The sequence below is a fragment of the Solanum stenotomum genome, chromosome 6 (genome assembly GCF_019186545.1).
Source record: "Solanum stenotomum isolate F172 chromosome 6, ASM1918654v1, whole genome shotgun sequence".
Lineage (NCBI taxonomy): Eukaryota > Viridiplantae > Streptophyta > Magnoliopsida > Solanales > Solanaceae > Solanum > Solanum stenotomum.
In genome coordinates, this window is record NC_064287.1 from 58,060,094 (window position 1) to 58,083,868 (window position 23,775).

General features: G+C 35.1%; 3 protein-coding genes across 3 annotated transcripts; 1 reads left to right on the top strand and 2 right to left on the bottom strand.

Annotated features, from left to right (window-relative positions):
- Nucleotides 1-72: 72 nt before the first annotated feature.
- LOC125869114 (uncharacterized) lies at nt 73-3,898 on the bottom strand. The gene is made up of 4 exons (XM_049549668.1): nt 3,766-3,898; nt 1,356-1,878; nt 1,048-1,279; nt 73-936 (listed from the first exon to the last, which is right to left on the bottom strand). The coding sequence occupies exons 2-4, from the start codon at nt 1,824-1,826 to the stop codon at nt 464-466; spliced, it is 1,176 nt and encodes a 391-aa protein (XP_049405625.1). The 5' UTR covers nt 1,827-1,878; nt 3,766-3,898; the 3' UTR covers nt 73-463.
- Nucleotides 3,899-5,059: 1,161 nt separating this feature from the next.
- Nucleotides 5,060-10,753, top strand: LOC125866937 (uncharacterized). The gene is made up of 5 exons (XM_049547328.1): nt 5,060-5,439; nt 7,389-8,400; nt 9,436-9,827; nt 10,378-10,447; nt 10,562-10,753. Exons 2-5 carry the CDS (start codon nt 7,535-7,537, stop codon nt 10,623-10,625), a joined length of 1,392 nt encoding a protein of 463 aa, XP_049403285.1. The 5' UTR covers nt 5,060-5,439; nt 7,389-7,534; the 3' UTR covers nt 10,626-10,753.
- A 2,110-nt stretch (nt 10,754-12,863) lies between these two features.
- Nucleotides 12,864-20,573, bottom strand: LOC125867064 (T-complex protein 1 subunit gamma). The gene is made up of 13 exons (XM_049547483.1): nt 20,331-20,573; nt 19,507-19,568; nt 18,416-18,488; nt 18,252-18,319; nt 17,981-18,050; nt 16,491-16,559; nt 16,343-16,414; nt 15,604-15,677; nt 14,168-14,830; nt 13,956-14,081; nt 13,719-13,823; nt 13,566-13,640; nt 12,864-13,287 (listed from the first exon to the last, which is right to left on the bottom strand). Exons 1-13 carry the CDS (start codon nt 20,353-20,355, stop codon nt 13,102-13,104), a joined length of 1,668 nt encoding a protein of 555 aa, XP_049403440.1. The 5' UTR covers nt 20,356-20,573; the 3' UTR covers nt 12,864-13,101.
- Nucleotides 20,574-23,775: the final 3,202 nt, after the last annotated feature.

Genomic DNA, 23,775 nt, shown 5'->3' on the forward strand with positions numbered 1-23,775 from the left:
ATTAAGTTACTATTATCAGTAGATAACAATAGAATGCAGAAGAAAGCATCTCAAAATTTGGGCACAGAAAAAGGAAAAGAAGATGATTCTCAGGTTGAAGGATGAGTGTTATCTTGCTAGTATTACAAACTTACTATGACAAAGCAAAAACTGAATGCTTCTCACTATGGCAAACACCAAATCTACCTTTCCTCTTTGACAGTATATCCAGGAAAGTAGTCAGGTCCAAACCTCTATTCAAAATCTAGCATCTTACATATAAGGTTCTAAAATAGATCGTTCCCGGTAACTGCTGGCGAGAAGCAGCAGGTACCCGGTGGAACTAGTCTAGGTGTGCGGAAGCTAGCCCGAACACCACTGTAATCAAAAAAGAAAATTATATTGTGAATAGGGGGTATAACTTTTCTCCACTCATCCCATGAACACATGAAGCTATTCACATCTTTTCTCCAAGAAGCATGAATCACCACTCATCCCATTTATTGATAAAGTCATTCCACATTGCTGCTGTAACGGAATCTCTCAATGCAGAGGCACTCTGTTCTTGTACCTGAAAAGCCAAGTGCGGATCAGGATTGTCATCTAAATCAGGCAACTCTTCTACATATCTTCCTTCAATGTCTTTAAATAACCAGTCACTCTTATCCTCACGCCGGATGTGATTGTGAATAACACATGCAGCTATAACAATGTCCCTCTGTGTATGAAAAGCATATTGAGGAGCAAGTTTGAGGATTGGAAATCTTGTTTTCAGCACATCAAAAGATTTCTGAATGGCATTTCTAAGTGATGCATGCCGGTGGTTAAATAACTCGTTCGCATTTCTAGGTAATAGATTAGCACCCCGATATTCAGGAAGATGATAACGAATTCCTGGAAATGGAGCAATAAATCCATTCATATTAACATAACCTGTATCAACGAGATAATATTTCCCTGCAACAGACAATTTGTTGATAAATATCAATGAGTTGTTTGAGCATGTGTAGAAAAGAAAAATGAACTAAGGTAAAGACAAAACTATTATGTTTAAAAATTATGAACAACCTTCAGGAATTGGAGGGAAGTTTTGATCAGGATCATCTAGAACTGCTCTCAGTACCCGTGAATCTGTAGCTGAGCCTTCCCAGCCAGGGTAGACAAATATAAATTGGAGATCCAAAGTGCACGCTGCCAATACATTTTGGGTCAAATTACCCTTCCTATTACGAAAACGAGATTGATCCTTGGCTGGCACATGAGCAGGGATACGCATGCCATCAATCACACCAATGCAATCCTGTAATAAAATAGTCAGGTTAATAAGTCCAATCTACAATGAAATGAAATAAGTAATAAGGGGATCAGAGGCTAACCTCAAAATATGGGTAGAATCTATTACTTTCAAGGATCTGGAGAGGAGTGCTGACTGGAGGAAGTTGAAGGAACTCACGTGATAACGACTTAAGTGCCCTCAATACATTATTAAAATGCCTGCTTATTGTTTCACCAGAGTGCTGATAACGCTCTTGTATTACCCTGTTGCGTTCATTGTGGCCAACAATGTTCAAAAAGATTGCCAATTGCTCCTCTATCATAACACCAGCTGTGTCACGTAGCATGGCTCTTTCTCGAAGGATGTTACATAGCTTGTGAAAAACATGTTTATCCATCCTTAACATTTCCCGACACACATCATTGTCGGCACTGAGCAGTTCGCTCAAAAACCCAGACCCTTTAGGAGTTGAACCACGAGAAGGCTGCCTAGCTATACAATTATAATAGTGGTAACCAGCAGCAGCAGCAACTAATTCCAGTTCATCCAATTCTATGTCGACATCATCCATGCTTTGGTGTATATATCTCCAAATGGATTTTAAAAAGTATTAAGAGAATGTCCTACATGATGTGAATTTGGTCAATTGATCACGAATAATCATCAAATCAACATTTTAAGCTGTCATGTCCTTGCGCAACAAATATGAAGTTAAGAACACTATATCGGAAAACCAAATGTGTGTGAAACAACCATCAATAATGAATTAAGACTAAATATGCAATCAACAATAATAACTATGCCTCAATCCCGAGCAAGTTGGGGTCGGCTACATGATACCTCACTGACCATGTTTCTCTGTTTAATCTTAACTCATGTCATCATCATAATTCATACCAAACAAAAATAAATGTGAAAAATATGTTGTGTACATATAAATTGATTAGGTCAAAATGCTCCTAGAAAGGCAACAGGTTCAAAATGAATGTACTAACAAGACTAAACCTATTCCCACCTAAAAGATATCACCTATACGAATCTTTATCTTCCATTGTGCCCTAATTTTAGCTAAGTCAGCACTGATTCGAAGAAATTGTTGGTCTTTGTGGACAATTTCTTTCCATGTGATTTTAGATCAACCCCATCCCCTTTTAGCACTTTTACTCATCATAGTTCCACACCTATGGACTAGTGCATATGTAGGTCGATGCAGAACGTGACCAAGCCATGTCGAGTTGGCAGCTCTCACTTATTCTCAATGTGTGCTACCTGCACCTTTTGGCGAATGTGGTCATTTTTAATCTTATCCAAATATACAATCAAAATCCAAGAAAATCTTCTACATAAAAGCCACGAACTTATAAAAAAGTATACATGCCCTTAAGTTGGTTGCACTTGACAAAATAGTTCTATTTGTAGAAAACTATATTTGTATACTCCTAGTTTTTAGCTATACACCTTGTATACAGATGCTATTTGCCCTTTTAGTTGATAAAATTTGATTACTTCAAAAAAATATAGCTTCAGTCTCTTCCAACATTTGACAGCAAAATAGAAGCACCATGAGGTACTTATTTTCCTTGCAAAACCACCTTTGAAATGAAAGTGAGCTCTCTGTGGATCCCTAACATATCTTTTTATGAACTCAAATATAGCACAGAGCGAGAGCTTAACCAAGACCTAAAGCTAACTGAATTCATTTACCGAAGAGAATGTGATACACTAACTAAAGTAGAGCCTTGTTAAACCAAAACTTAGAGTAGGGAGTATCAAAATTATATCTTTAATGGAAGAATTAGCACATACAACAGAAAAATAACAGAGCATTTCTAAAAGATATTAGCATTTAAGTACACGTCTCTATAATTTTAGTTATTCTTCCCTTTGACATAGCTAAATCAAGAATCAAATGACGGTAAAGATAGAACCCACCCCACGAAGCTCTGAAGAACGTTAAAAGGCTTCCTCCAACTAAGAAGTCACACTGAAAACAACATTGCACATGGTCTCATGCATCAGATAATATATCCAGAAAGACGACATTCAAAGATAACTAAAACACACCACACAAATTATCAACAATCAATGTTCATAGTTATTTTTCGCAGAAAAAAGGAAAAAAACAGACAGTCCCTCATTTTCATAATAATGTTGTTTCATCTCCAAAGCAATCCCAATTTGCATTCACATTTCATTGCCTTCAACTGTCCCAAACATAAACAAACAAACAAACAGATGGAAACCAAATATACAACAAAAATGGTACATTAAAGAAACCATGATTTATTTCAACAAGTATCACCAAACCCCAGAAATCCATATACAATTCAATGAGCATCAAAAAGACTACATTTTTCAGAAACCCACAAACAATGAAACAAGAATCCCCCCACCCCACCCTCACTCCATGGACGAATGTAGCTTTCAACACCCCTATTGCCTAAAACGAAGCAAAAAAAATAGCAAAAACAAAAAAAATAATTAATAAACAGAAAAGGGTCTTCAATTACCTGAGAAGAAGATCGTATTGGAGAATCCAAATGTGTAAAAGTTGAAGTAAAAGAAGCAACTTCATATGAAAAAGATTTTTTGGGGGGTTTTTCTTTAGGCCAATTGAAGGGTTTAAGAGTGTTTTATGAAATAAAATAAAAAAAAGCCCAAAAAAGTATTTATGTTTTGAGATTTACTTTAAATTATGTTATTTTTGCTATAAGTTGTTGTTTTTGGTATGATTTGATTTTTTTAGCGGAGCGTCTATCAAAAATAATCTATCTATCTTTTAGGTGAGAATAAATTTCGCGTATGTTATATTTTTTATGTCTTACTCTCTAGGATTATACTACATATGTTGTTGTTGGGATTTACTTTGAATAAGAAAAAATATATGTTAATGTGTATAATTTGATCGTAATAAATAAACTCATTGGATACTTCTATTAGATGATACTCACTTTATCTTTTTTTTTTTGATGAAATAAGTTGTTTCATTACCGACATCAAGAAGATGCAAAGAGTATAAAAGTAGATATTCTATATATCGAAAATAATAAAGTCATGTTAGGATCCGAAATAATAATTCTTATATACATTATTTATTAAGTTCACTCCTTAGATTTTTCACTATTAATACTGGTTGCACACGAGTGAATGTTTCTCACCTCATGAGAGATTAATATTATTTTTTTATATTCTGATAAGTATAATAGTATTTGAGAGAGTGTTTCTTTCACGATATAAATGTTATTTTGATTTTGCATGGAGAACTAATTTAAATGATTTACTCGATGAAAGAAAATGTTACTCTATCTAACAAAAACTACATGAACAAGCTATCTCTAGAAAAGCTATGGTGATCATCCAATAGGTACTACAAAAAAAAAATGTATTATTTACATATAGATCAATTTCATCATGCTGATTGTTCGTGAAGTAGCACATACTTTGAATTACTATTATCAAACTTAAGAATATCCTTTTCAAATAGCTCGTAGTAATTTTCGGGCTCAATCCAATTTTCATTAGTAAAAATGTTATTCATGCAAGATCCATTACATATGACTCTACTCGCTTCAATTCTTAATTTTCTTAAAATTTGAATCTAAAACCTTTCATTGAATATCATAACTAGTTCTTGTTCAATAACAAAATGCATTTGTGATTAAAGAAAAACTTAATTAATTAATGTAGCATGCCAAAATTGACTTTTCAAGTTGTCACAAACAAAGTAACTATACCCTTGTGGGAACCTTTTTTCCCCAAGCCACATAAAATAAATATTCATAAACTAGAAAAATAATTACAAAAATTGTGGAGGTTGAGTTATTGAGATTTTTCTGTTTTTTTTTTTCTTCATTTGGTTTCAATTTAATTAGTTGAATAATTCTTCTTCTTCTTCTTCTCCTCTCTATTTTCTTCCTTTTTTCCAATTTCTCTTTTCTTCTCGACGATCGCCGGAGATTCAATCGGAAAATTCATCAACTGTTTATGGATTGCAGAAGCAGATCCCTATCAGCATCGCCGTCCGCCGTCTCCGCCTCCGTCAACAACCAATATCCGATTCTTCAGTTTTCATCTCAACTCTCTAATCCTTCATATACTCCTTTCACCCCGTGGATACGATACCTCCGGTTCAGTTTTTCCTGATTTATCTTTCAATTTATTGTATTCGAAGAGAACTCCAGAAGGTATATTGACGATTTTACCCTTGATTCCTGCTTACATATGTTTACTAAGAACTGTTTTTCTTAAACTATTAGCTGAAGGTTGGATTTTTACTGCTTTATAAACAAAAAAGGAAAAATTGGAGTTTAGCTGTTTCTGAATGGTGTTAAGGTTTTGTATGTTGTAGGAATTCCTTTATTTTATAACTGTGTTGTTTGGTCCAGCCTGTGCACACCTAGACTACGGATACCCCATCGACAACATGTACCATAAGTAACCTAGAACAAATAGAAAGCAATCACCTTGTGTTTAGTTTCTGGAATCGAATCTGCGACCTTGTCGTGCTCAATTCACTCCATTGACCACTAAGCCACACCGTTAGGTTAAGCTGTAGGAAATTATAAGTTTAGTGAAGCTGATAACTATTGGACATTAAGGCTTTGATTAGGAACATATATTACGCTCTCCGATTACTTTTACTTGTCTACTATTCCAAAAAATGTTTTTCACTTTTATTTGGCACTTTTAAACCTATATTGCTTGGACTTTCCAAAAATGCAGCCGCACCCGTGTTGGATCCTGTAAAAATGGGATCTGACATGCACCCAGTGACATGTTTGAAGAGTCCGAGCAACATAGCTTTTAACATATTGAGAAAAGACAATTTTTTTTCATGTTTTACCCTTAGCGTTAATCATTTATTCCCCAAATTATTTTTCAAAACCTTAATACTAAACATCAATTAAAATGGGCATTATGGTAAAGTACTCATATCAATCATTGTTTCTTAAGAAACTTGCAAGGTCTTAAAAGTGGACAAGTAAAAGTGAATGAAGGGAGTAATTGATATTTTCCTTAAGTTTAGCTAAAGTTTGGATTTTTACTGCTAAAAAAAAGGTTGGATGTTTACTGTTTCTGAATGATTGCTAAGGAATTGAAGTCCTTAGAGATTAGAAATCTTACTGTAGGTGGTTATTGCAGGACATGAAAGTTTTGAACAGGAATACAAAGTTGTTTGTAGTTCTCCTAAAAATGAGCTTAAGGTTGGATTTTTACTACTTCTCAAAAAAATAAAAAAGAGTAGAAAGGTAGAGATGGTTGGATTTTACAGCTTCTGAGTGACGCAAACGTTTTGAGTTGTTAAAAAAAATTAATTTTACTGAAGGTGACTGTAGTAGGACATGAAGATTTCGAACAGGAATATATGTTAATTGTAGTTTTCCTAAATTTGTAGCTAAAGGTTGGATTTTACAGCTTCTGAGTGATGCAAAGGTTTTGAGTTGGTTAGAAAATTAAATTTACTGAAGGTGATTATTGTACGGCGTCAAGATTTTGAACGAATATATGTTAATTATAGTTTTCCTAAATTTTTAGCTTAAGGTTGGATTTTCTGCTTCTGAATGCTGCAAAGAGTTTGAAAATGTAGAAAGTTCATGTTTTTACTAAGGTGATTATTGTAGGAGATACGCTTTGTAAAAAATGTTTTTTACTTATATGTACAAGTGGAGAGGTAAATACCGTACCGCTTTAAACTGAATTTTCTGTTCTTCAAGTATGATTGTAGAACTTAGATATACAATACAAAGTTTTAATTGGATTGATTTGCATCGCGGTAACTGATCAAAAGGTCACAAGGGGAAGTCCTAGTGGTTGAGGTGGGGACTAACGACCTAGAGATTTCAAGTTTGAATCCTAGCTTGAGTTCACCTGATCTAACCTCAGTGAGCATGATCACGTCAAAAACCTATGCTTGTCGGTTGGACAGGCTGTTTATTGAATTAATCATGTGGGCATAAGCTAGCCGCGACACCATAGATATTAAAAAGGAAAAAAATTGTAGACTGATCTTAAGTGGAGAGCTTATGATAGTTGTAGTCTAGAATGAACCTTCATAGTTAAACATTATTTTTCAACCAGCCTTATTGCTTGTATTATCTTTCATTTGAAATTTGATGTTGGAATTTTTGTGCAGTTTAAACGCCTTCAACCTATCATTTTTTTCAAAATCCGGAGCCAAAACTTAAACTTGAATTAAGGAGACACTTATTAAATTATAGCCAAGAAGAGGTGGTGGTGTGGCACTTAAAATGATTTAAGTGCTTTCCATGTCAACTTAAGATGGCTGCTTCTACGAGTGTGACAAGTCCTCTACATAAGAAGATGTCTAGGAGGAGGGCTAAGACTTCTGGTTGGGCAGCATTTGACCTTAATGAGAGACTGAAGCAACAAAATCTTGAGCCAGAGCCTGAGAGAGAAACCTTCCCCCACTTATCCGTTCCCTCCACTTCCTTAAGGGGTCCATCTCAAAGCATCGCAAAGAACAGTGGAGCAACTCTAGAGAAGCCCTTTTCATCCTTGCTGCTACCGTCTGTAAGTTTTCCATCTTTAATGGCTAATAAAGAGTCTGATGCAAATCATAGTCAAGTTGGCGATTCTTGTTTCAACCGGAGTGATGGTTTTATCCGAGAAAGAGGTTTTCTTGAGGTGTGTCAAAAGCTGAAAGAGCTCCAGCCATGGGCTGATGACACCTTGATCGCAGATGTCATGGCTGGTGTAAATGATTTCAATAAGGCCTTGACATTGTTAGAAACAATGGTATCTCCTGATCATACATATGTTGCACATGACAACAGAACAACTCCAGAAGAAGCAGATACTCCCTGCATACAAAAGCGTAAAGACGTAGACACCGATACTAAAGGGGTGAAGTCTAGTAGTAAGGATTCTCTCATGAATATTAGTAAGTTTGCTGCTAATACAGGTGTGTCATTGACAAACAACGTGGATCTGGATGAATTGAGGCATGCACTTGCTAAGTGTCTTCAGAGCAACAGTCAAGAACTAATAAATAACTGTGTTCCTCACAAGAACAAACTTCATTTTGATGGAGCAGTGGGGAGTATGAGCTTTGTACCGGTCGAGCCTGAATGGGAAGAGGATGATATTTACTCGATCCATCGGAAGGATGCGGTGAAAATGACGAGGTAGATTTACTTGCACTTGTCTATACACGTTTACCTTTTGAGTGAAAACATGATTGATTTACCTTTTCCTTGCTTCCCTGTCTTTTTTTAATTTCATTTAAGATTGCAAGGATAGTTTATACTGACGATAAGGACAACTTATACCAGCGAGGGTCAAGCATTGGCTGGGTTTTGTTCAGGCCAGTAACTTGATTGAGAAACCAAAACTATTATGATTTCACCAAATTATTAAAACTCTGATTCTTCTTGTTCTTTCTCAGAAAACTATGATTCTTTTATTGAAAATTTGAACAATACACCAATTTGAGGGAATAAATAAGAAATAAGACTACATTCGTGAGAGGAAAAAGAACTCCAACAACTTTTCCATCTCCCCTCCTTTCAATTACCGATGGTCAGTAGTAACACCTTTTTCAGTAAATAGAGAATCAAGTGGAAAGATGGGATGCAGACAATTTGCAGCTAAATCACAATGACAACACACAGTCTACATAGCCCACTATTTGAATATCTAAGATTTCTTTCATCTATTGGTGCAGATACCTGGTGGGTAATATATTTAAAATTCTACCAGGGTAAATCAGGGCAGTTAAGACTGGTAGATTGTGTTTTTCATGAAAGGGTATTTGGTATCTTTTATTTTACATAAATGGAAGACAGTGGTAGTTGGTGAACGTTTCTTTTGTTATTGATTTTTCTGTATTTGAAGTGATACTCTCTAAGATCCTATGAACAGAAGATGTCTTCTCAAAGCTCTGCCAGGTTTGGTTCTTAAATAAAGATAATTAATTATATTTGGCATATTTTAGTATGAAACATTGGGAGAATTATAGAGGCCAAACAACTTCAAAAGCAGATATCGCTTTTTCAACAAACTAAGTTATGCAACATATTATGATGAAACAAACCATCTTCATTCTTTGTTATTATCATTGCAGCCGTAAGTGTTAGAAGTTTCATGGTTTTGAACGTGTTAAGCTCTTATCCAAGTTATTATTAAATCAATTCTAAAATCCTCTCTCATTCTATAAACAGGTCAGCAGCCCGACATTCTAAGGCTGCCAGTGAGGCCTATCTCAGAGGTGACCACTTATCTGCCCAACATTTTTCTCTAAAAGCCCAAGAAGAGTGGGTTGCTGCTAATAGGCTAAATGCCCAGGCCGCAAAAGAAATTTTGACTACCCGCAACGGTAAGAATGATCAATGGACACTGGACTTGCATGGTCTTCATGCAAAAGAGGCAGTTCAAGCCTTACAAGAACATTTGCAAAAGATTGAATCTCAGGTGGCACAGAATCTTGTTGGCCATATGAATCAAGTGAACTTGAAGCGCAGCTTAGGAGCTGCTGTCTCTATTGATGTGGAGAATGAGAGCAAAGGGTCCCTATTGAATAAGCAGCGGCCAGCTTTCTTAGAGGTCATAACAGGTATTTTCCTCTTGAAAAGTGTTGCTCAAGGATATGATACATCTTACAAGTCTAGATGTATTCACCAGCAACATGTTCTTCATTGTGGTTGTAGTTATAGGTTGGAGTGTGCTTGGACCTGTTATTACTTTATGACTGGCTCTTCATCATTCACTCTATTTGTTTAGCTCTAGGCATTCTGTTACTATCTTCTGGAAGTGTGGAAGTGTTATGAGAATGTGTGTTTTCTAAAAATATTGTGCTTTTAGTTGCTTTTACTAGGAAGATTGAGTAGCCTAGTTGAATTGTTATGCTTGATATGTGGTGATCATGGAGCTCAATCTCATACATGTTACCGAATCATAGCATCATGTATCTAAATGAGTTTGTAGTCCTTGCCTTCAATAGAACATGTAATGGTGGTCATACTTCCTGGTGTCAAAACTTCTCATGGATTGTCGGTTATTTTTGAATTTTATTCAATTGGAGCCTATTTTGTTACTAGTGCCTTAACTGACTTACAAGCATAAGGTTGTCTGACTAGTGTGAAGTGTTGTACGCAATTTCACAGGTAAAGGTATTCATAGCCGGGGACAAGCTGCGCTTCCAATGGCTATAAGAAGCTTTCTCGTGGAGAACGGGTATATTTCTCTTCCAGGAACTTTTGTGTGCTTTTGCCGAGTCTAACAGGTGGCAAATGTTCTTTTCTTCCCCAATCAATAAACTAAGTGAAATGTGAATCTCATGTTCTGTAGATATCGTTATGAGGAGACAAGGCCCGGGGCGATCACAGTTAGACCCAAGTTCCGACCACGATAAATATGTTCATATGTATATTTTGGGTCCCAGATTTAGTGCATTTGTTTCTGTTGCTATCAACTTTGTCCGAGAGATTGTGAGTCTTGAACTGGTCTGATAAAAACGACCAGAAACCTGTTGTGGTTTTACCATCAAACATTATATGTACTTGCTGATTTCTCCACAGGTCCATATCTAACACTTGAAAGTATATTGATATCAACATCACTTCACGAAGAGGTAGCTTGGCCAAGTGTCTCAAATTACTATTTGCGGCGATTTTTATATGTATTACCGGCAGTTGAAGTCACCATACTCTTTATAAGTATTGCAGCGGTTATAGTTGACCAAATAAAACACCTTTGGCAGCGACTTTTAAGAGTATTGGTGGCAGTTATAGGCGCCACAAATAGCATATCTATAGAGGCGATTTTTAATAGTAATAGTGGTGGCTAAAGTCGCCACAAATAGAATTATTTAGTGGTGAATTATATTAGTTTTAGCGACGGTAAAGGCTACCACAACTAGTGTATTATAGGGGCGGCAACCGCGGCGACAAATAATATGCATTGAGTTGCCAAATAGAAAGATGGCGAATTATATTAGTTTTAGCGACGGTTAAGCGACAAAACTAGGGTATTTTAGGGGCGGCAACCGCGGCGACAAATAATATACATTGAGTTGCCAAATAGTTCATATTGCGGCAACTTTTATTAAGTTTGAACGATGGGAAATTATACTAGTTTTAGCGATGTTAAGGCTACCACAACTACTAGATTTAAGAGGCGGCGACAAATAATATGCATTGAGTTGCCAAATAGTACACTTTTGGCGGCAATAATGTCGTCACAAAAAGTGTACTTTTAACGGCAACATATTTAGCTTTAGTGGCGTCAATGTCGCCACAAATAGTATATTTTTGGCAGCACGACAAATTTAGCTTTAGCCACAAATAGTATGCTTTTCGCGGCGACATATTTAGCTTTAGTGGCGATAACGCTACAAATAATAGGCTTTTAGCGGCGACCAATGTAGTTTTAGTAGCGATATATGTCGCCACAAATATTAAACTTTTAGCGGCAACTTATTTAGCTTTCATGGCGATGAATGTCGCCACAAATAGTTATCTTTTAGCGGCAACTAATATAGTATTAGTGGCGATATATGTCGCCACAAATAGTTATCTTTTTGCGGCGACCAATATAGTTCTAGTGGCGATATATGTCGCCACAAATAGTTATCTTTTTGCGGCAACTAATATAGTATTAGTAGCGATATATGTCGCCACAAATAGTTATCTTTTTGCGGCGACCAATATAGTTTTAGTGGCGATATATGTCGCCACAATAGTTATCTTTTAGCGGCAACTAATATAGTATTAGTAGCGAAATATGTCGCTGCAAATAGTAGGCTTTTAGTGGCGATATATGTCGCATCAAATAGTATGCTTTTAGCGGCGACTTATTTAGCATTAGTGGCAATAATTGTCGCTACAATATTAAACCCTTAGCGGCAACTTATTTAGCTTTAGTGCCGATAATTGTCACCACAAATAATGTACTTTTAGCGGCTCGCCAAATTGTTTTCCTTTTACGGCAACTTGTTACCGCTTTAGCGGCGATTACTGTCGCCACAAATAGTTTTCTTTAGCGGCGACTTGTTTTTAAGTTTTGGCAACTGTTGAAGACTCCACTGTGACTTTTATTGCAAGTTTTGGCAGCGTTGAAGACTTTTATTTTAAGAAGACGCCACAGTGTACTTTTAGCTGTTGTCGCCGCATATAGTGTTCTTTTAGCGGCGGCTATAGTATACGTATACCTTTAGCGGCGTTTGTGACTCCTACAAATATTATTTCTTTAGTGGTGACTTTTTATCAGTATTAATGGCAGTTAACGTTGCCACAAATAAACATTTAGTGAATATTAAGGTTTATTTTGACGTTTTGCACTTAATAATGAATTATTGGCATGTTTTAGAAATTGTTTGCAAGTATTCTCCGTGACTAACGTTTAATCTTACCTTATTTTTGTGTTGGTCTTCATGCTGATTTATTCTAATATGGTGAGTGCTTCATATACCTTCTAATAGACAGTACTGATTGTGTTCACCATGACTTTACTCGTATGAGTACATGATTTTCCTGAATTTGATTTCAGACTTGGTATGGCCTTAAATTTGGTGGATCCTTTAAAAAACATGCCTGATAGCCAATACTGATACCCCTTACATTGTGATTTACTAACCATGACACAGCCATCGTACTCGCAATATCAAAATTAATTTAAAACCAAAAACTGAAACAGAATCTATATCAAATACAACGCAAACATATTGACAACCAACAACTGCCAGCAGTCAAAAACAGCAGAAGTTACATGTCGAGCACAAAAATTTCAGCAATCAGTCCTATACTGAAGTCATATAGACGAAAACTTCCAAGTGGTTATCAAATGCAGTTTGAATTGCAGAAGCATTCCACTGCAGCATAGTATCATGTTCATTCCGGAATTAGCTGGTCATTGTCTGCATCACCTTCTTCGTCTATTTTTGGTTTCGATGGTCCTGTTCCAGGGGCTTGCTTCTTCTTTATTCCACTCACAATGTCATCAATTCTCAGAAGTAGGCAAGCAGCTTCAATGGCAGTTTTAAAGGCCTGTGCTTTTACAGCATAGGAATCCCATATCTGGACATATTTAAAGATTGTTCGATCAATACAAATTCCTAAATTTTGTTTACTCAAAAGATATTAAAAGATGAAAACAAGTGAAGCATTGTCTCTCTTCAAGTCTATCTCCTATTTGCCATCACTGTCCAATAAAATATATCAAATCAACCATACATTCATTCTTCATTCACCTAATAAAATCTAATTTTACCGACTCTTACGCATACAAGTGTGTAACAACAGTCCTCCCCTATCTAGTTCTGATGGGGTCATGGAGGAAGAACTTAATATCATACCTTCCGCTCTTTCATGTCGGTAATCTCACCAGTGTTTCCGTCAATGCCTATCCATGCATTCTCGCCATTTGCATGCTATAGATAAATGAAAAGAATTAGATGAACACAAATAAAGGAAGATTGCATATCCACCTCAAACAATAAAGTTTCTACCTTTCCTTGAAGAGCGGTCATAGTACGAATCACATTCACACCGCAGTTCTGAGCCAAAGTTCGTGGTATAGCTTCAAAAGCAATTGCAGCAGCTTCATACGGCCACTGCATATGAAGAGTATTAGCATCCGTTGGCTTTTTTTCAATTCCACGAAGAGTCTCAGAAGATCATATATATATTCATGACTTGATTTCAATCTGCAAAAGAATAGCAATAACTTGACGAACACAACTTACCTTTTCTATGCCTTCAACGGATGAACTTTTCTGCTTTAACATGGCAGATACAGTTAACTCTGTCGCACCACCACCGGGAACTAGTTTAGGACACTTGATGATGTTTCTAGCGACAGACATGGCATCCTGAAAAAGAACAAGGAGCAGCTCAAAATAGTGCGATTTATAGATATCGATTATCATCTGCTAAACTTGTGGAATTGAGGAAATACCTGTAGATTTCTTTCTACTTCATTCAGTAGATCTTTGCTCGCACCCCTTAAAAGTATAGTACATGCTTTCGGATCCTTGCAATCGACAATAAAAGTAAAGAACTCATCCCCAATTTTTTTCACCTCAAACAGACCAGCACCAGTACCAACATCAGATTCTTGCAACTCATCAGGTCTATTAACAATAACTGCCCCACATGCCTTAGCAATTCTGTTATTGTCTGTCTTCCTTAGCCTTCTGATTGCACTGACACCAGCCTTGCACAGATAATGGCATGCCAGATCACTAAGTCCTTTTTCAGTAATAACCACGTCCGGCTTGAATTTAAGTATCTGTGCGCACATGTTCTCAATGTACTCTTCTTCCATTTTCAAGAGGACAGTCCAATCCTCCTCTCTAAGGATCTCTGCATTGGTTTGGTTCTCACCTTTCTTGTACTCTAGAGGACAATCAAGCAGAATGATGCGAGGGTTTACAATCTTTCTCTTCATTTTGCCAGGGGCAACTACATCTTTGTTCATCATTACTCCTTTAAGCACTACAGAGTCTTCCAACTGCCCACCAGGCACCTTCTCAACCTTGATGTACTTCTTGATATCCACCTCGCGTAACCCTTGGCCAAGTTCCACACCAACCATTCTTGTGGCATCAATTGCTAAATCCTGAGATGATAAAGTCAGACAATGTACACTAAATACATGACCTGTTCAATCCTATTGCAGTAAAGGACTTCTTGAAGGAAGACTTCTTCAATTTGAAATCCATATATCAATCAATCAGTTGCCCAGTGAAGACCTGATCTCGTGGTTACCAAACCAAAGTCGAGGTGCTGGAACCAAGAGATCAGAGGTTCCATTCCCATCACTCCATAAAATATATATACACAAATCCCGAGAATCTCAATCATGTTGTGGGAAGTAACTTCTAAAGTCATTATAAATAACACACTTTGGAAAGAAATACAAGAACCAAGTATCTATATGACTACAAGAAAAGTAATAAGAAACATTAGTAGTTAACTAGTCTGTATGCATGTGTTTCTTCTTGATCTTCAAACAATTAATTATTTACCCTTTTTGAGAAAAAAGAGTACTTCCTTCTTGATGTTCAAACCATTTGATGTGGGGTAATAGAACGCATGGGAAAGATATCTAGGCACGAATATATGTTATGCTTTGATTGCTTTCTGCTATTCCCACTTGTAGGTTATACATAGTACATACCTTCAAGAAGAGGCAATCTATACAAAATTAAGAAACAATACTAAATTAAACAATTTTAATTTTTTGGACTTCCATCAAAAGATAATATGGAAACAAATGTAGAACAAGTAAACATTTCGCCCCAAATACCTCCAGATGTAAGTTTTTCAATTTATTTCTTCATGCCACTTGGAGGGTAGGGGTGGGGGGTATTAGAAATAATTTTTACTTACTGCAATTAAATCCCCAAATTGACTAGTAAATTTTGTGCCGATGCAACTCTTCACCAGACCCAACATTGTTTCACCTGCCACAGTTAGCAATTATTTTGAGTAATAATGCATGTTAAAATCATTCAGAAAACTTATATACGAGCTACAATAATAGCATAAAATCTATTCCTGTAAAAAATAAGCACGAAAAAAGTTAAAACTTGAAAAAGAGCAGGGAGCGATAAGAAAATCAAAATCCAAGAAAGAAGGATTAAGTTAAACGAAAAGCACAAAAGGCTGATCTTTAAGCTCACAGAAATTTGCTCATCCAATACAAAAGTAAAGCTTATCCGGAGATGAGATCATTCTACAGTGCTCTTTTATTAGTTAAATGTGTAACTTCCATATACTCAATTCGATGTTCATAACAAAAAGCTATTTCAAGAATTTATTTAAAAAATAATGTTGTTTCTCTGCTTACGACCCCATATCAAGACCCAGCAATTCCAGCAACCACACAATATTAAGTTCTCTTCCGCACTAAAAACAAATAGCAAACTCAACTAGTATTCTTTTTTCTGTTTTAGCTTATTTTACCTGTAATCCAAAAGCAATTCCAAAATTTCTAGAGAAGACATCCAAAAAATCTAGGTGTTTTGTATTTATCTAATACCTCCGGGCATGGAACTACTAAAATATAGAAGTACTCACAGTGGAGTTAAGAAAAGACAGAGAAATGTAAGAAGCAGAGGAAACTTACGATCTTCAACATCAACTGTCATTGCAATTTTGTCAAGCACGGCAACAGCATCCTCAAGAGCTTTAGCGTAAGCTGGTCACAGAAGTACATATATTAATTCCAGAGAACTTGGGCTGAAGGATATAAAATTTTAAGGCTCGTCTGTTACCTCTACATATTACTGTAGGATGATACTTCTTGTCAATAAAAGCTTCCGCAACATGGAGCATCTCACCAGCTTCAAAAATATTGATAACATAATTAATATTGAAGAAGTAAGCAGCCAGCTTAGAGATCTTTTATACACTTCTCATCATAGTATTGTGCCAGAATTTAACTCATTTTTTATTAACTTAAAAACAATTGACCCCTTGTCTCACTTTAGAGGCGTTGAAACAAATGTGGTTCAGCTTAACTTTAAAAACAAAGACAAGAGCCTCTGCCCCTCTTCTCGTGCTTCCTCTCTAACTCTCCCTCCCTCCCCCCCTCTTGTTTTTATTTGCAAGTGTTGAGGCTAGATTTCTAGCCCATAACCTTCCTCTCTAACTCCCTCGGTCCACATCAATCAAACATAGGCTTGGTTTTTGGTTGTCTTCCACTGTGCCTGACTTCCTCTTTTTTGGTCCTCCTCCCAATTCTAGTCCATTTCGACCTCCATGCCTCCTATTTCATCTTCCTCCCTCCCTCACGCGCACACGCATCGTAATCAAGCTCAAACGCTATTCCTCTACTAGTCTACTGCTTTAAAAGTGACCATAGACATGCAGATTAGGATTAGGTAGGTTGGAAACATCACAAGAAATTGACCAAAAAGGTACATGGGTAGAGCTAAAATATATTGCTTTGACTACATATGAAACAATGTCCAAGTCTTCATGACTCGTTCGTTTTATAAGGTGAAGGTTTTATTAAAAAGTACCAAGATGGTACACAAGAGTGCATGAAAGAAAGCTCCAAAGCAGCCTATTACAATTTCCTTGTAAGCATCTCTAAAATGTCCAAATATTGTTCTACATTATTTGATATGCTACTCTTAAGCCAAAAATAAAAGTTAGTAGACATATGCTCTCCTTTTTTTGTTAAATCAAATAAGCAAAAATATTACTTCGCTAAAAGCATGCTGGTACATAGAGACGTGCAGTTACATAAAAAAGGCTTAGTTCCTTTACTGCAAATATAAGGAAGTAAGGAAATCTATCATCCTATCAGCATCCTTTATATCCAAAAATTTACACCAAAAATCCAAAGTTGATATCAATACACATATCTCATTGATGTTCTTATTTGTATCCTCAGTTTGAGTTTTGATTCAAGTAGAATGCCTTTTCAAATAAATTCAAATTTGGGGAAGGAATTCGATATAGTGAAACTGAAATTAAATCCCAAATACTTACAGACGGAGGTCTATTAAAGTGTTTGCCTGTTCATTTCATGGAATCTAGTGGCTGCTCTTCTAGAGAATTTAGGCAAACTGAAACTTAAGATTACTGAACACCCCTCAAACAATTGACAGCTAGACAATATGTATCAATTGATTACACAATTAACAGTTAGATACCTAAGATAAAGAGGTGAGTGAGTTAATGAGTTGCATGACAACAACAATTTAACTGATAAAACCATCCACCTAAATGAAAAAAAAATTAAATAGAGACATACCAAGGACAATTACTGATGTTGTTCCATCTCCTACCTCTTCATCTTGGGTGCGGCTTAGTTCAATCATTGACTGCAGCAGCAGAAAGATATAACCAATATGAAAGCTTAAACAAGAAAGCAAGCACACAACAATGTGACCACAAACATATTCATTAGAGTATGGCATGTAATCAAACATTAACACAACCAAAACAAAAATCCATGAACCAAACAAGGGAACACACACAAACATATATGTCTAGGGGTCAGCAGAGAGAGAGAAAGCATATACCTTGGCTGCAGGGTGAGCAAGATCTAGCTCACGGAGAATTGCATTTCCATCATTGGTTACTACAATTCCTGAAATTATTCATTAACATTCATGACTTTCACCAAAACTACCAAGAAAGAGGATACGCTCATGACATGTTTCAACATGTGTACAAAATAGTATACCTCCAGCAGCATCAAGGAGCATTTTTAACATGGATCGTGGTCCCAAAGTGGTGCGGATAATGTCAGCAACAGCCTGGCAACAAAACAAAACATAAGAGAACTAACATACGTACTAACATGAGCTGTGACAAACAATTATAAATTCTGAGAAAATACAGAGAAATATATGATTCCTCGTTCCCACTTTATTTGGTTATGAGGGTGGTATCCAGACAAGCTTGCCCTCACCTCGAATATTCCCTACCTACTTCCCACCCGCACAAGTATTGGGTGACTCTGCCCTTGGGCAAATGGGAAAAAGCCACCTAGTTTTTTGCCTCCGATAAGATTTGAACCCCAATAAGAGGGATTCAAATCCCTTACTTGTCCAATGTATTCTTTTTCTAACTTAATTTTCCATGCAGTTTGTTGTTTTAGGTTGAGAGCAACAAATCAAAGAAATGCCTTGAAGACACTTGAACTAGCAAATAGACTTGCCTCCTCAAAATTCTAGAGCATCCAAAATACGGCTAAGATTTCTACAAATTCTCAATCGTTCTTGGTGTTTTATAAGGATCGCGTTCATTCTTGCATAATGTTGATACTGCCTAAGGAAAATTATCAATAGCAATGCTTGCAGGATTGCTTAGACAACATAATGAGAATAGGACCCAATATAAGCACATATTCAACTCAATAATCATTTTCAGGAACATCAGTCAACATGCATTTTAGTGCAACCTGTGTATAACCACATTATGCAGTTTTACTGACAAAAGCCACAACAAATAAATGAAAGAAGAATATCAACAAAGCAATCAGTTAAGTCAAGTCCAATTTAGCATGGTTGTATAAGCAAGTGAATGATCCATAAATGCATAGCAGGAACTCAAACTAGTGGGCACAGAAATGTAGCAATTTCAAAAGGATCAACAATATCTTCCTTCATTTAGATGTCCGACGAATAAACATAGAAGTTCACATCAAACATGCCATTTTAACAGCTAGTAAAAAACAAGTATATCAGTAAACATATAAAAAAAAATACAAATTATTAATGTGTTTACTTATTATTATAAGAATGGACAGTGGAAAAATGAACAAATAAGTACCTTTGCCGCTTGGATATTAGCCCGCTGTACCTTGCCACCTTGCTCACGTTTCATAGAATCCTCTGCTCAATACAACCATTGTAAGAAAACAACTAATAAAATGGGTCCTAGAAACTAAAACACTACGGGGTCGTTTGGTAGGATGCATCAGATAGAATAGTACATGCATTAGCTTTGTTTATTATTTATACCTTGTTTGGTATTTATTTTAGAAATCATGCAACACATCTTAATTTTAATACACCAAACCAAGCTGAGCATATGAAATAACTTAGCATAACTAATACACTCTATTCAACATTGTTCTTGTACACCCTACCAAACTACCCCTAACTAAATCTGCATATGCAATAACTTAACATAACTAATACAAGCATTAGCTATACACTCTATTCACCATTGTTCTTGTACACCCTACCAAACGAGCCCTAACAGAAAAGCTCAAAACCATAGTAATTACTACATCCTCAAGCACCCTTTAACCCATCTTACTCAACCCGTGTCTAAAAACTCAATCTTGCACAAACAGATCGAGCATTTAAAAAATGAGACAATCAACAAATCAATCAATTAGTTCAAACCCCAACAAGTTAAGATTCGGCTAAATATAAACTCTTATCTCTCAATTCCCCTCCATCAATTAGTTAAAACCTCAATCCCAAACTAGTTCCTGTCACACTACATGAATCCTCCAGATCCGTTCTACTCCACTCGACACATTTTCACGCAAAACAAGCAAAAAGGTATCCAGAAAATACACGGAAAAGTGGAGAAACGAACAAAAAAACCCAAAAAAGGGGGAAAAATCAAAAACAAAAACTTACGCATAACAAGAACTGGAGCATGCATCTTGCTAATTTGAATGGTGACCTAGAATGGAAATGTTGAGATTTCTGCTCTTCGGAGATTATGGGGTTCGCGAGAGGGGGGGTGGGTTAGGGCAGAGAGAACACTTTACTATGATCTCTATCAGAGATTTGAGTTTCTTCGGTGCTCTATTTGAACAACTCGAAAACCCTCGAAGGGTTTTGGGTAAAATTCAAGTGTATCGCTGTCTACGTGCTTATCCTGAGTACCCACTCATATTATGAAGATATAATACATAAATAAATACGTGTTACCCTTTTAACTTAGCTTTAATTAGTATTTATGTTTTTTAATAAATAGACACACATATTTTATATGGTAAAATACACATAAGATATCACACAGGACACGAATTTTCATGTAGGACGTCATGTAGGATAGATATGTCTATTTATTCAACTTTATACAAGTTTAAGTGTTTACTAATGCACATTCAAAGTTTGAGGGCGTAGATGTCAGTTGAGGCCTAGTTAAATGACGTGTTTATATATTATATCATAATAAATATGTTATTTAACTCAACTTCAACTGACATTCATGATCATAAACATTGAATTTGCACAAATAGGCATTTAAACTGTATACAATTAATCAAGTAGACACACGCATTTTACATGACATAATATGACGCCACATAAGATGTTATGTAGTACATGAATCGATACATACGACACCAAGTAGGACACATGTGTTACTTGTGTAGACCCAAAATTGGAAGGCATAATCAGCATGTTTATGTATTATGCCTATTATGAAACTTGTTTTATACTAAGGTGTAAAATAAAATCTCATTAGCTCAAAATTGTAAGTGTTAATTATAACTATATTTGTTAATGAATATAAAGACATAATACATAGATATGTGCTTTAACTTGATCTCATTTCATATTTATGTCCTCCAACTCTGGCTGTGTATAAGTAGACACTTAAGCTTTTATAAAGTTGAACAAGTAGAGTAGTAGACATACACATCTTATGTGGCATCCTACAGGGAAATTTGTGTCCTATGTGGTATCCTATTTGTATTATGTCACGTATGACTCATGTGTCTATTTGCTCAACTTTATACAATTTTAAGTATCTACTTATGCACACCCAAAACTGAATGACGTAAATGTAAAATGAGGTTAAGTTAAAGACAATATTTATGTATTTCGTCATATATCTATTTTTTTAAAACAAACAATTGTTACTAAAATAGTATGTGGTTGGAATAATAGCTCATCATTTAATAATTGTTACTTAATTGTTTTGGGCCAGGTCACTTTTGGGCCTGGTCTGTTGTACCTAGAACTGATTTTATTTTAGGGAAAATTGTATATAATAGCAAACTATTAATTCAAATTAAATGCCATAAATATAGTTTGATTTAATTGTACCTCATAGCAAACTATTGTTATTTCACCTCTCTCTTGNCAACACGTTTATGTATTATGCCTATTATGAAACTTGTTTTATACTAAGGTGTAAAATAAAAATCTCATTAGCTCAAAATTGTAAGTGTTAATTATAACCATATTTGTTAATGAATATAAAGACATAATACATATATATGTGCTTTAACTTGATCTCATTTCATAGTTATGTCCTCCAATTCTGGGTGTGTATAAGTAGACAATTAAGCTTTTATAAAGTTGAACAAGTAGACACATGCATCTTATGTGGCATCCTACAGGGAAATTTGTGTCCTATGTGGTATCCTACTTGTATTGTCACGTAGGACTCATGTGTCTATTTGTTCAACTTTATACAATTTTAAGTATCTACTTATGCACACCCAAAACTGAATGACGTAAATGTAAAATGAGGTTAAGTTAAAGACAATATTTATGTATTTCGTCATATATCTATTTTTTTAAAACAAACAATTGTTACTAAAATAGTATGTGGTTGGAATAATAGCTCATCATTAAATAATTGTTACTTAATTGTTTTGGGCCTGGTCTGTTGTACCTAGAATTGATTCTATTTTAATAAAGAGCTTAATTCCCAGTTTTTTATTTATTTTTTATAAAAAAGAGCTCTTCATTAAACATTAAGGGTAAATATGGATCAATTTTCTTATAGTTTATAATAACTAAGACTTATTTTCATGGATCTAGAATAATTTTTATTATTTTTCTTTTAAAGAGTTTCAAATTTGAATTTTTTTTTTGTCATTTGTGAATAAAAATACATTAAAGACAATCTTATAAAGACAAGTATATTAGCTTATCTTTAAGCGAAGGACAAATTTGAATTGTTTCATGAAGTTTGAGAACATCTTTGAACATTTTTCTTATAAGAACATGTTGTTTTACAAAGGTTCAGAATTGCTACTAAACTTTGTGAAATAATTTAGTGTGATAGTTTTATTCTTGTTGTCATAACACTAGACTACATTTGTTCTTATTGGCTAGCGTCATATGTTTTCCAACATGTGGACCTTTCTTACAAGGAAAAATGTTCAAATTTAGACTTAACTATACAAAATGGTCTAGATTCGTCTTTAAACTTTGTAAAATGGTTCATATTTTTTTTCAATCATTGTATACATTCCTTCCCATCCTTTAATATCGTAACAAACAATTCTTTCTACTTTCAAGAACTTGAAAATATCACTACTTTATCACCTTACCGTCACAATACACAGAAAACAATCAAGATTATTTGAATTATTGTTTACCTACTTGACTTGCCCCTCCTTTATAAGTAAAGAGGAAGTTGTGCCAGCAAAGCGAAATCTATTAGAATGAAAAAACAATAAGCTTTAAGTTGTGCTTATACAATTTGAGGGTTGAAGATATTGAATTGTAACCTAAATGAAGATGATGTTATCCAATTGATTGAGCAGAAGATCGACAAGAAATGTCGATGTTCTTGGTACTAATTTTTAACGCCAAAAATGCTAATTTTGAAGTATTATAAAAATTTTATTATCTAAATCATATTCGTTGAAAAATCAAAACCACCACAATGTATAGAGAGTGAAAATAAAATATATTGATGTCTTTAATGATGATTCTTCAATCTCAATCAAATTGGAGTTAATCTATCAAATTACATGAATCTTCAATTGCATATCTTTTTATATGTAAGCTCACCTCTTAAAAATACTAAAGTTCGCTATACTTTATTTTGACATACAAAAGTGTGGTAAGACCCTTTTTTTGTCTATTTATATTGTTATAATACATAAATACGTCATTTAATTTGACTTCAACTGATATTTATTTTTTTTAACTTTGAATATACATAACTAGACAATTAAACTTGTATAAAATTGAACAAGTAAACACACACTCCTACATAAATACAATACACATAAGACACTATATAGGACGGAAAGACATATATATCTATTTGTTCAACGTTATGCAAGTTTAAGGACATCAATATAAGTTGAAACCAAATTAAAGAACA